Consider the following 14589-nt stretch of genomic DNA (forward strand, 5'->3'; position numbering starts at 1 on the left):
GAGTCCTAAACGTGAGATCTCAAAATTGTATTACTAATAAACTAATATTTAATCTAAAACTAAGTTTCTAAAAATGTTCAACGACATATTTTTCTTTATTTGTTTTGTAGAGTTTTTTTTTTATTAGGATCACACACTATGCCTTAAAAGATTGAACTGTTAGAACGTCCGTCCGTTACTCTACACGGTAACTCTTGAATGAAAGCTAATGGAATCAATCGGCTAACATTTTCACTGGTAACGGCAGATCTGACGGTAGCTATCCATATTTCTCATCCCATATATGGATACGTAAATTTCGCGTGATCCTTTTTGTTGTCTTTATCAGTTTATTTTTCATTACAATAGATTGGAGATTTTCGGTTATTGGAGAAGTAATCTTTTTTCTTTTATGCGTTATAAAATTTATGTTATGTGACCTTAATTTTCTCCAATCGGGCACAAACAGCCCGTTGCTGACGTCCCCATTAAATATCCAATAATCAATCTATCAATTTTCCCCAATATTTGGGGCTAGTTATTGATACTTTTTTAAAGCATCGATTAGAAATAATCAGCCTTTACCTACATCAGCACCTAAGAAAATACTAGATCCAATGGCGTTTCGTGACACAATTTCTTGGTAGTTCACACCCGTTAGAAAATATAATTTCTATGGTCGGTTAGTACTTTCAGTATTCTAAATAAGCAAAACTATAAAATCAACTAAAGTAACCATATTTATTTATATACCGTAAAGAGTACCCATTCATAATAAATGCTCCATTTCATTTGCATGTGAAGTCAATTCTGCTCTTCTGGGCAGTCAACTTTTCAATAATTCTTTTGAAGTCTAGTCTTTAACTCTTTACCATTCTTTTCTCTATTAATACTATAGATAATGCACTGACAAGATTCTGAATTATGTTTTTTTTTTTTTTTTTAATATTCTTTAATACGATAAAGCAACTTTCAGTCTCTGAAGTGGACATCGAAAATTTTCACGAGTTTTGTTGTGTTAAAAGATTCGTAAACCCCAATGTCTTCCTACAGATCACCATCAATTTCACGACGATATACAGGATATACCAATGGCATCTGCATTAAACTTCCTCGTTGTTGGCCGACAATTTTCATGACCATGACACCTTCCAATGTGTGGCCCCTCAATTCTCCAAATGATATCCCAATGGACTATTACGTATGGAGCATGCTTGAGAAGGACTAAAATAAGCATCCACAGAACACCGTTGCGGCTCTCAGAGCAGTTATTGTGGTTGCAATGACGAATATTCCCAAGAACGATCTCATTACTACCTGTAGGCGGTTTCGACAGCGTGTAGAGGCTATTACGACATACATACATCTAGTTAATAGTATCTACACGAACTTGCCACTTGGACATTCTAAACGCAAAACACATGCTACCTGGACCGCCACAGACTTCCGAGAAGTCCTGCAACAAAGGCTAAGAGAACAGGAAGCGAGGTTGGGAACGATCTATTTTCGGGACCGCTTAGCATCCGGAGCGGAAATGTTGACTGTCATTAAGTCTTGGATAGACTTCTCGCGTTGAAAGAGTGGACAGTCCCTAGACTAAACAGAATGGTAAACAGAATTCGCACAAATAGTAATCATCGTGTCACACGAAGTGCTGCCATTTAAAGCACTATAGAAGACTAGGAATAAAAGGTCGAACTTGAAAATGATAATAATCAGCCTTTATGTATTCCACAAGCGCCGCAAACAAAGTAAGAATCAGTGAGCGTACTGCAACGAGTTCATCTGAGTTATTTTTGATTCAAGCTATTTGTAGAACATATTAATAAGTTATTTCCGATTTCCTCCTCTTCAGATGTGTTCAGGAGATCTCTACATGAAATTACTCTGCAGCTAGATTCAGTAGCTGGTGGGGGTTCTACATTGACCAAAAGTGGTCTAATAATGTCTAACTCAAGTAGCTTCTCTATTTTTATTTTGTTGACCGTTTTCAACAACAATATAACACCAACATTAAAATCGATTGTTTCCTCCATTTATCAATATAATGTATAATAAAATGTATGACCCTCAGAGGTGTTCTGAATGTAGACGTTGGATTGTCCAAGCACAACAATAGTTGTGGTATAAACCATGCAGTCTGAGTAAATAAATACAAATTTCAAAAGTGAAGAAATTATGATTTGATTTTGAGTCTGGCGTTACTTTCAGCAGCGAGGCTTTATAAGATGTGGACCTACAGTTTAATGTGAGATTCGTACTACATGAGCTCCCTTCGGAAAACGAACTCGGGTCTCTAACATCCAAAGGCGCGTACGCTAACCGCTTAGCCACGAGAGAGCTCTGGGGGAATGTATGGATGTCCTGGGATCGAAATGGGTAATGTAGAGGTAGACCCATCGGCACGGTACGCCCAAGATCCGAGTTCGGGTTCCCGTCGTGCAATCTTTTTACTCTTTGTGAATCACAGTAATAGTTATTTTCTGAGGAGCGGGCAGCTAGTCCTAACCCATGGCCATAAATTTTCTTGTACATACAGCGGTCTGAACATTTTAATTATACAAATTTCTGACATACTTAGATGAACGACTCATTTGCGTGCTGAACGACAGTAAATGAGATTGTTAATTCTTGACATGACATATAATAATATTTTAGTTTTGTTTTATTGCTGGCAGAATTATTGGGCATGGTGGCTCAGCGGTCGAGAGTTTACCTCGTGCGCGAGTCCCGATATGGTTCCAGGTTATATGAATATGTGGTAGCTCCAGTTTCTTCCCACATTCACATTCTACCATTTCTTTCATAATAATTTCCTTTCAATGATCGTCCGTCTCCTTTAGCCTACATGGTGTATAAAACCACAGAATGCATTTAACTTCAAAAGAATCATTAACATAACTGAAAATTACCTACACTGCAATGTAAATGACTATTGCGCATCTTTTGAAATTTCCGTTCAGTCGTTATACAAACGTCCTGCGAAATCTACTATGCTTAAAACGTTTCGTAATCATACCAAGTACAGAAAAAACGGATAAGAATACATACCTGACCCATTATCACCTCGGACACATCTCCAGGCTGAACATTCGCTCTTCGCAGAGCTTCTTCGATTGCAATACCTCCCAACTCATGGGCTTTTAAAGAGGAGAGAGATCCGTTCAGTGAACCTGAAATCGATATAGAATATATGATACGTATACTTATTCAAGGATATGATTTGATGCATATTTATATAATTTCAAAAGGTAATAACTAACTGTACCTCAATACACTTTAACTGCTTAACTCTGTTGAATTCATCAGTAGCTCTCGGAGTCATATTTTTTTTTCTTTCTTCACAGAAATTTCAAGCGGGTGGTTAGTTAGCAAAGCATCTAATCTTTATGTTTTTAATCTCAACAGTAATTTTACAAGTGTTTTTCAATGGTGAACTTGATTCTACACAACTCGTTCTACATTACATATGTAAATACAACAGAAGTTCTAGTGCAAAGCATTTGCAATTGTACTCAATGAAAAACTATTTATTGAATAGATTTACATTAGTTCACACTTCAAGACTTTTCAAACGGGTGCACGAAGAAAGTGCAAAATGAAATTCTGAGTAGTGGGAAAACTTCTCCGTGAGTTTCCCAGAGCTACTGACGAAGAAAGCTAAAAAGCTGAAAAAGTTTAATGCAATTACAGTGCATATGGACGTTGTCAGTTATTAACTTCTACCACATATACGATACATATGTTCAATGCTTTTAGTACGTGTGTTACTCACAACTATACATACGCTCTGATTACATTTTTAAAGATGTTACTAAACATAAAAAGGTATACATATGTACTAGGGTGGCAACCAGTTATATGGGAAAATTTCGAAATTTATTTTAACAGTCTCACTCCCTAAATTTATTCCTTTTGGTTACTTAGGCATGCATGCAAAATTTTATGAAAGTTTTTTAATATTTAAAGGTCGCTCAACGCGCTCAAACTTATAGCTACGTTTACGTTACTTAAGCATTACATGAGAAACTCAGTGTGTCTTAACCTGGATCAGCCCAAATTTTTCCTTTTCATGTACAGTTTTCACACTTACGGTATATGACCTTCAGATGTATTCGATACATATTGTAAAGTTTGGTGATGATATGTTTAGAGGTTTGATATATGGGTGTGTGACAAGAGTATTACATTGGGCGATTGTGGCGTCATTTGACTTTCTCATTTTACCTCAGATTGTTTTCTTAAATCTAGCATTTATTACAATTATTTGACATTTGAAAACAAGATACAATGTGAAATATACTTCAAGAACCATGAATACACTCTGGGAAAGTTATTCTATTAGGACCTTGGTCGCTATATTTCTGTTCTTTCCAAGGAGAACACGCTGAAGAACGTTACCTCTTAGATGAGATTATTTTCTAGAAATAAATTTTGGAGAGAATCGATGGAAATTGATGGAGGATTGGAACTTAACCACACGTGTACATTTCATGTGCTTTGACACAACAGCATCTAACACAGGATCACAAAATGGAGCTTGTATCCTACAGGAACAGAAAATGAAGGATCTGATTACAGTCTCTTGCAGGCATTACATAATAGAACTCATTGTGGCGAGAGTGTTCGACATGGTTTTTGGTGCTTCAATGGGTCCACACGTGAAACTCTTCAAACGTTTCTCTGAGGCATGGAACTTAATTGACAAGCTGAAGTTCGATACCGAAAGTCAAAACACCAGATATATATATGCTGTAGAAATTGTCGCAGAGGTTTTGACCCCAGTGAAGTATGAACTGATATCTTTCTTCAAGCAGCAATTGACGCACTATCAACCCAGGCTGCGCGAAGTTCTTTCAAGATGTATCACATTCTACGTTCCTGGGACTGATAATCGTGCACGATGGATGGGGAAATTGATTTATTGCCTGAAGATATATCTTTTCCGATTACAGTTTCACCATACATCTCGTAAGCTGAATAGGTTTCATGAGTTCAACATATTTGTCGTCGCAGTGTATTTGAAAGCATGGTATTCCTCTCCTTTTGCGCTTTGAACTCCAAAGAATGGCCTGAATCTCTTAAGACGCATGCATTCCTACAAGAAAGTTAATGCGAAAATCGCAGAAGCAGCAAAGCACAGTTTCTCATATCTGTGGTATTTGAGCGAACCACTTCCCGCATCAGTGAAGATAAATATGGTTACAGCGTTATTTAGCGAAGGAAGTGAAGAACTCGTTCTCTTAAGATATGACGAGACCACGAAGGATAAATCTGTTAGTGACTTCGTTTCCAGGAACACCAGAAAGCTGTTTGAAGCACTGGAGATCTTCACGGAGTTTTTATTTGAAAACCATAAAATATGGTAAACGAATGATAGTTTCCTTCAGACTCGAGAGCGTGTAAAAGCTCTGCATGTTGTAAATGATCTGGCAGAACGAGGAATTGCATTGATTCAAAACTTCAATGGAAAACTGATCAATCAGGATGATCCGACTTATTTTTTTCTCCAAGTTGTAGAGCAGCACAGAGGGAAATTTCCTCACCCCAAGTAAATTCAATCTCTATCAAAGCATTTTTTGTTTCTAGTGTTGAATATACTTTCGCAAACTTAAATACTGAAAAAAATAGACATTCGTAAAACAAATATTACTAAAGGATGTTTCCAAACATAGTTTTAAATTTCGTAGTATTTATATGTGAATTTTACATTTTAGTGGCTTTAGGTCAATTTATGAATGAGTTGAGCGACCACTAAATATTGTGTAATTGTTTCAAAATTTTTGTAATAAACATTTGAGATAAAAATAAATAAAATTTGACCCTGACAGCATAAAAATTGCGAAAGTGAATTTTCGTTGCCACCCTAATATGTACACTGGATCAATCGAAGAAAGAAAGAAAGAAAGAAGGAAAAAAAAAAACATCTAATACGGTAACTTAACCTAATATCCTTACCTAATAGTCCGCCATCCTGATACATTTTGCTCGAAATGAGGGACAGATCAAAAATATTATCAGACACAGATGAGAAACTTGTGGTCCAGTCAGCTACAGCAGCAAATTGTCTAATATTTGTAGGTTTGTTGCTCAGATGCCATCCCCGACAAATTATACATACATACATACAACATTTGACAAACTTTAATATTTTGCAGAAATGTTAATATTATTCACTGTCAAAAACTGCTAGTCAACGACACAAACGTTTTTAAGTAAATTAAACATGTGTGCTTGTTAATGGCAGCTAAAGGATACATATTTAATACTGGAGTTAAAAATAGTTTACCAGTCTAGCAGCGCAGCTGACGACACTGACGAAGCTGCAGTGAGCAATGAAAACTTCTGAAAAATCTTCCCTCGGATACAAGATAAAATATTCTTTTCTTCAGTGAATGTGTGTTAGTATGTATAGCTTACGTGACATAAGGTTTAATAATAATAATAATAATAATAATAATAATAATAATAATAATAATAATAATAATAATAATGTACCAATGTCAGTGTACACCATGTGAAGAACTTTGGTTTATCAAGTAGTTTACAGCTAAATTTTATCAAACCTACGCTTACATACAGCATTTTACCCCAAATAAAAAAAAAAAATAATAAAATAAAATAAAATAAAAATAAATAAATAAATAAAAATTTAAGACGAATGAATATTTTAAAATAGAAAGTCTTTAGATTTGTCAAATCACAAATCATTTACTTTCATTTTAGTATTGTATTCCACGGACAGACTAGTATTTTGCATCCTTGGCAACATACTAACATGCTAATCTCAACAGCACTGCAGATAGTCTACCAAGAAAGGGTGATATCAATGATTACTTTCATAGAAATACATGGGGAACCAATTTCTGATTCTCCATGTCTTGGAATAAATTGGATGGATCACCTCCATAAACGAACTCAATTCCTCACTTTCGAATCTCTACATCCTGGTCAAAATTAATGATTGATCCGTCAAGTAGTTCTTGAGATCTTGCGTATCTCTGATACACAGAGTAAATATAGAAGAGAGATTTTGGTAAACCAACCCCCTTAATAAATAAATAATGTTGTGACAGACTATATATATATATATATATATATAAAAAAAAAAGTCAAAATGTCACTAGCTGGTAATTTAAGCATTGGGATTAGTAATGTTCTATTTCTCCCATTACAGTGGTGTTTATGGTCAGAATTAGGGATGGCCAGATCCGGTTTTTCGGATCCAAGTCTGGAACCGGTTCTTCGGATCTAGGTCTAGAACCGGTTCTTCGGATCCAGGTCTGGGACCGGTTCTGAAAACCGGATCTCCAAGAACCGGTTCCGCTAGAACCGAAACTTTGTGACCATCCCTACGCTAAACCCGAGCTGCTGGCAAGCTGTGAACAGTGTGCTAGATGAAATGTTGGAAGCGACAGGTAGGTGCCCAGGCGGCGGCCGCTTGTCTCATTTGGCAAATAAACTGGGTTACTGGCAAACTCATTGGCAAAACAGGCAAACTGGCCAACTCATTTGGCTTTTTTTTTCTGGGGGCACAAGCGGGTCTGGGCGGGGAAGGCACAAGCGCATGGTCCTCTTTGCATTTTTTTTTAAGGTGAACTTTGTGCCTCCTTTACGGGTCTTTGGGGGCTTTCGGATCCAGGTCTGGAACCGGTTCCGGCGGAACCGGAACTTTGTGGCCATCCCTAGTCAGAATATACATTTCACCAGAACACGTAATGGCGCAGCAAGAAGTAAAGCTCACGAATTCGAAAATTTTTAAATATTCAGCAAATAAACTGATCGAATAAGGGATAATTTCAATTTTGACAATACTAATAAATATCGTAACAGAGGAATAATAATAAACTGTTATAACTTAATGGCTGACTATAACAAAAAAACAAGTTTTACTTTTTTCTTTCTTAATTCAAAAGAATTTGTAGTTTATATCATAAACTAAGGGAAGAATTAATTTTGTATCGCAGGTGAGAACTCAATAATATACAAAGTCTGAAAAAATGCACGATTTGAACAATAGAACATTAAAATAGAGAAAAGCGTTGTAGTTCGTACCTCAATTGGTTAAAGTAACTGTCGGCAAGTGTTAGATCTGTTTTGAGTTCCGGCAAATCCAGCTTCCAAATGTTGCTATTTAAGTACAATGATATGCTGTACAAGAGCACCACTAAGAAAACAAATAAGTTTCGTTTCAATAGTCTTTCAAAATCTATGAATTCAATGCTGAAGAAGATTTACAACTTCCAGTGCAACAGAGGAATAGTGAGACGAAACCTGTTAAGTAGTAAATGTCTACCACTTACGGTCTCAGGACAACAGGGTTTGCCCAAGTAGGCCCAGCCCGAAAAAACCCGCCGGGTTCTTTCGGGTTGGACCCACCTGGGTTTTTGAGCTTTTTGTTAGTATACTATTGGTACAACTACGCTGATCACATTGAAAATGATTTTTATCAGATTTTGGACTTTCCTTGGGCGAATTAGATGCTTTCACGTTAAAGTATACAACATTCAACATAAGATCTTTATAAAGTTCTGAATGCACTGAATGAATAAATAAATAAATAAAAACCTACCTTTGCTTGATGTAATTATAGAACAAATTAAAGTACGGATTATGCTTATAACCTATTTGAAGTAAAATATGCAATTTTATACTTTAGAAAATACTTTCTGTGAATAGTGTGCTCGCCAAATTGGCGATGGCGAGGAACGTTATTCTTCAGACGTTTGATGGGTTTAAGGCCATAGGTACCGGTACTACCAGTAAATATGTAAATACATTAATAAAACTATTACCATTATTTCTTACCTTTGACGGTAACACAAATATTCTTCAGTAAAATTTTGCTTTTCAACAATAATAGTTTAATTCAGTCATTGTTGCTACTCTTCAAATAAACATTCTGTAGAATCAGCACCAGCAATAGCGTAAAAATTCTTGTCAAATTTAAGGAGCTTAATGCTCGGAGTTCCGAAAGCTACGTAACGTTACTACTTCAAGTGCTGAATTCAAACTTACGTACTAGTGGAAGTTTCGATGTACAGTAAAGAAAGCTACATTTTCGGGAAAAGCGCGTCGTGAAAGAAGTGCTCCGGAAATTCCCACAATTGAACACACAAAGCATCGGAAGTGAATATTTCAACAATAAAACTATTTATTCTACGCTGGAAGATATCTAATTTTATTTAAGACGTTTTGAAAGATTTACTTTATAAAATATAAATTATATCTTTGTTAATTGTTTTAAATTAATTTATGGGAAAGAACTGTCTTGCAACAACTGCTTGGGAAATTCCCGCAACTGAACGCACAAAGCATTGGAAGTGAACTTCAACAATAAAACCATTTATTTTACGCTGGAAAATATTTATTTCATATAAGACATTTTGAAACATTTTATAAATCATGAATTACATCTTTGCTCTAAATTAATATATTTGGTATTCATGTTTGGCGAACGTCACATTTATATTTGTTCGTTTGTCTGGCTGTATCACACATATTACAGGGTACAAGCGCGAGACACACTAAATTTCCCGTATAGATTTTGGCGGTATATCAACATAACATTTCAAAATGGCGGCAATTTTTTCTTCTTTCTTTTCAAAATAGCTGTTATCCACGCTACAAAGTACAATTTTCAGTCTTTTAAGTTGAAATGTTCGGAGTAGAAGCACGATACACGCTAAATTAGCTATATATTTTTTGGTGGCGAGCTAACGTAAAATTTCAAAATAGCGGGTATCCACGCTATATGGTACAATTTTCAGTCTTTTCAGTTGAAATTTTGAGAGTAGAAGCACGAGACATTCTAAATTTGCCATGTAGATTTTCTTTGCAATCTAATGTAAAACTTCATAATGGTGGTCATTTTTTTCAAAACAGAAGTGAATAGAAAATTGTTGCAATTTTTGACAATGACAATCTTGAAATATGAACCACATTTTTAAAATACCTTTACCCCAAAGCTATTGAAATATTTCGAAAACACTCAATTAAACCCGACAATACCCGATAAAACCCACATGGGCCTAGGTGGGTTGGTTTTTTTTTTCAAGCCCTGCAGGACAAGGTGTTGAACATTTTCTTAATACGCGGAATCAATTGTAAAAAACAATTTATCGCTATCTGTTGCCATTTTTGTTCTATCGCGATAAAAACTGAAACCGAAATGAATAATTCCTACCACTTTTGGTCTGGATAGAGGTTTAACGGAGGAAACAAAACCTATTCTTTGGATGCTTAACCTACTCCAAAAACCAGCTTCTCGAAATGTCTTACAGGGTTTTTCTACGCAAACTAAAGCCGTAAACAGTAATAAATTTTTACACTTCAGTTTTAATCGAGTGTTAGTTTGGTTTAGAGAAAATGGTATGTTTTCTTAAGATGTAAAATCGATTCCAAGATATGTCTTGAGTCTATCTATTACCGTTTTTGTTATATGGTGGTCGTTGAAACTGGATGTACAAGTAAATTTTTACAACTTCCAGTTTAAGTAGAGTAATACGGGTGGAAGATGGTGCTTTTACTTGGGCGCTATAATTCCATATGAACTTCTCGATATCACTTACTGTATTTATTCTATGGAGATTAATACTAAGACCGGAAAACTAGTAAATTTCTAACACTTTAGGTATTAGCAGTTTGTTAGAGGTGAGATGCAAAGTTGGTTCCAAAAAAACATTTGTCACTATTTGCTACTGTTTTGTTTTATGGCAAACAACACTGGAACCAGAAGTACTACTAAATTTCTAATACGTCAGGTTTTACTAAGGCTGAGATGCAGAGTCGGTTCCAAAAACCTGTTGTTACTATTTGTTACCGCTTTTGCTACATGTCGAGGTAAATTGAAACCGGAAGTACTAATAAAGTTTTAAAACTTCCGTTTTTAGTACAGTATTACGGGTGGAAATGGTATTCTCTCTTTGAGATGTTCAATAGATTCCTACAAATCACTTGTCGAGATTTTGTTCTATGGCGATCAAAGTAGAAACCGGAAACAGTTCCGGATTTAACGGAGGGTTAGTAAAAGAAAATGGTAACTATTATTGGGACGCTGAATCGATTAAAAAAATCATTATCGCTTACCGTTTTCATCCTAAGTAAATTAATATTGAAACCGGGGGCGCGGTAGCTCATTAGTAGAGTGCATCTCTAGTTCGATCCCAGCCCGCGCCAAGTGGGCTCTGAGATGGACAAACACTGTCTGCGTGGGTTTTCTCGTGAATTTTACGTTTCGTCCCACTTTCCTCGTTCTACAAGCGATTTTCCATTTTTACGATATACGTTCACACAAAGGCGTTTGTTTTGTAATTCAATGTGAAATGGTCGCACCGAGTTGAGCGGAGGCGAACAAGTAGCATAGAGTTAGGAGGGCGGGACGCTAATCGAAGTCTTAGGATCAGGAATTATATTTTTGGGCTTTCGTCATTTTAGCCGGGTTGAGTGCCGTATCGCCGGACCAATTTTAGGAAATTTACCGGGTCAATTGGAGAATTTATGTATGTTTGTGAGAAAGAATGAGTACAAGGGAGGTAAAGGGAATAGTAAAAGTGAAGAAAGTGGCTGTATTTGTTGTTTGTTTTTGATGTTGTTAGGGGCACTGTATGTGGAGGCGGATGGACTATTTCGCGGAGAGGTACACTTGTTTTACTATACGGATCCAGAATTTGTAAAATGTACAGAAAAAAAATTGGCAAGTCGTTAATTTGCCCATTTCATGTCGAGAACAGAACCCAACCAACTCCTGCCGGGCTTCTAACCCGTTCCTACTACTACTACTACTACTACTACTACTACTACTACTACTCTTACTCCTGCTCCTACTACTATTAATACTTATACTATGGATCCGTATTAAAGTGATACTGAACGCCTAATGTAACGCAATCTAGCGTAACTTATTGTAATCCAACAAAATATAACCGAATGCAATACACTTTTGTGTTTTTTTTTTTTTTTTTTTTCAGTTTTGAAAGTGGTCCGGCGATACGGCACAAATGCCTTTTAGCCAGTCATGTATGAAGAACAACGCCCCCCAGCAGTCACATTATCGGTACCCAAGGAAGTGGTTCCTGGGACCTTTTAAGGCAGACACTATTTACGCATTTGCCTGCTGTAAATGAGGAAAACTTAGCAAAAATCTCACTATATATAGATTGAGAAGTCTTTCACACCTTTCCGACCGAGTGTTCCACTGAGAATCGAAATGGAACTGACTATCCTAAGCGGTCTCACTACTCAAGTGCTTAAGGCGCAGCTTGCATAGTACTTCTCTCTTGATCTTTGCGCCCTTATTAATTCACAGAAAACATTTGGAGTGAAGATTTATAGATCCATACAAAATATAGACCTATGTTAGGTGATCACTACAAAGATGTTTTCAATCTATTCTAGTTCAGGGTTGGGCGAAGCTGATGGACCGACACGTCAAGTTAAAAAAAAAAAAAAATACTGCTTAAAGCCTTTCTACGGAGCATTATATCGTTCAGTTCTTTCTATTATCCATTCACTATTAGTTACCTTACATGTATATCCTCTACATACATTAGCTACTCATAAAATACTATTTAGTTATGATGTAATGAATTTCAGCTGTACATTTTGGACATACTAGGGTCGCTAACATTCCTAGCTTTCACAGAAAGTACGTCCCCGAGGAATAGTTTTCTTATTAAACAATGTATCGTACAATCGTAGACAGTGATTTTGTCTTGTGATTTCTTCGCATTTTTTAGCTTACAAATAGTTAGGCCTACGCCACCTGCATAAATTATACTTCCACAATACTCTTTCGGGGTTAGTTTCAGCAGATGTGAGCGAACCTAATTGAGCCAACCTATATCCTTGAGTTTTACGTCCCACGATTATGCCGGTTAGGCTAAAGGAAACGGTGATGATGAGATGACTGAAATTGTGGAATGAAGAAAGTGGGAGGAAACGGGAGAACCCCGAGAAAACCCACGATTGAGCCAACCTAATCTGAGTAAAAATATCAAAGGTGAAAAAATAATTTTTGGGCAATTTGTAGCGTAAACATTCTGGTTCACATCTGCGGAACTAAGCTTATCTTTATAATGTAACATATATAGTCCTTAAAGTTTGGAAAACTTCCGGCCCACTTTATTCATCGGTGCCTTTTTGTCTTATAAAAGGCAAGCATTCTATTTTACCTTTATATTTTCGAAATCCTGGTGCTCTTACACTTAGCCCTCATCTTTTCATGCAATTAAATATATTTTTAAAAAATGCAATTTACTATTTTGTTTACACACAAAAAATAACTTTATAATCATATATTTATGTACCCAGCTTCTTTATCTGTTTGCTAACATTTTCAATGATCAAACTTTTATTCGTTTCGTGATTATTAACATCTACGGCAGGAATGAGAGGAAGTCGAAACTATAAATATTCTGCTCATGTTTGAACTCGACGGACATGCTGACGTAGCGTTTTAGTTAGTAAAATGCTTTGACATTAAAGAATAATTCACTATTACATCTAATAAAATTGCGTGATGATCAGACTTGATTGAAATAAAATTATATTCTCAAAATACTTTACCAATTGGTGTTCTAACAGCCGAAACTATGTGAACTGCAGTGCCAGTACCGCTCCGTGTACCCTCAAAATCTGCCATGCTCCTCGTTATGCAGTTGTTTGTGCGCAATGTATTATGGTAAATGAGTGCTGGTAACATGGAGGAAAATAAAACTGGAAGTCAAGGACTCCACGAAAAAGCAGGTAAATATAGTTTTATCATTTTAAAATACCATTTATAGACGAATAATAGCATAAGCATCTCATTAACGACTTTATGAACCATTAAATAAGTTGAAGGTTTTATTATTTCTGACACGGAATATTAGTGCTGTGCCATATACAGTATTGAAACCGAGAAGTCAAATGCGAAACACAAAAATAGTAATTGTATTTTACATTTTATTTGTACAGTATGATTCTCCCAATGAACATAACGTACCTTAGGCTGCGGAAAAATATGGTTTATAGTTAACTCGGTGTAAAGTCTAATTGATAACATCGATGCTCAAGGCAATTAACGTTGTGATGAATGCAGTCTCTTGTTCGATGCGTGTGGTATAGATTGTCTGTGCGGGTGTGTGGTATGATGTTCTGTGTGAGATGCGTAGATTAACAGTAAAATCAAAAATTACCAGAAACACAGAATTTGTAATATAAAAGACACTAATTACACTTTGTAATATCTCATATTCATACTGTCATTCATCAACCGAGCAACATTTTATGTAGATATTATTAACCGGTTAAGTAACGCAGCTACCGGTAAATTTACTGCAGTATGACTCCATTTCAAACTTAAAATGATTGTTCTAGCAATTTTTGTTTGATTTTGTATTATATTCATTTCGCATTCGGATGTATACATTTATTTCCAAATACATTTATGATCTAACCGGTCTTCATGTTCAAACTTGAAAAGCAGAATGTAACCCTTCCCTTTCTAGTTAGATTTTCTTTTTTTTTTTTTTTTCGTTCTAGACAGTTTATTGAACTTCTTGTAATATGATTGAAGAAATAGGATAATATATTTCTCTCTTATGCATAAGTTCCGCGTTTTTTTGACTT

At 35.8% G+C, this 14589-nt stretch overlaps 1 protein-coding gene across 1 annotated transcript in view; it reads right to left on the reverse strand.

Moving 5' to 3' along the window:
• Acat2 (Acetyl-CoA acetyltransferase 2) overlaps window positions 1-13700 on the reverse strand; it is a gene marked incomplete at its 3' end in the record, with an annotated part of 34641 nt that extends 20941 nt beyond the window's left edge. Inside the window, 2 exon segments of the mRNA XM_081747406.1 lie at window positions 3031-3152; window positions 13546-13700. Coding sequence (XP_081603532.1) covers window positions 3031-3152; window positions 13546-13681 — 258 coding nt within the window.
• Between the last annotated feature and the right edge of the window lie 889 nt (window positions 13701-14589).

Source organism: Thermobia domestica, unplaced genomic scaffold, assembly GCF_964235325.1.
Source record: "Thermobia domestica unplaced genomic scaffold, izTheDome1.hap1.1 HAP1_SCAFFOLD_225, whole genome shotgun sequence".
In the NCBI taxonomy this organism is placed as follows: domain Eukaryota; kingdom Metazoa; phylum Arthropoda; class Insecta; order Zygentoma; family Lepismatidae; genus Thermobia; species Thermobia domestica.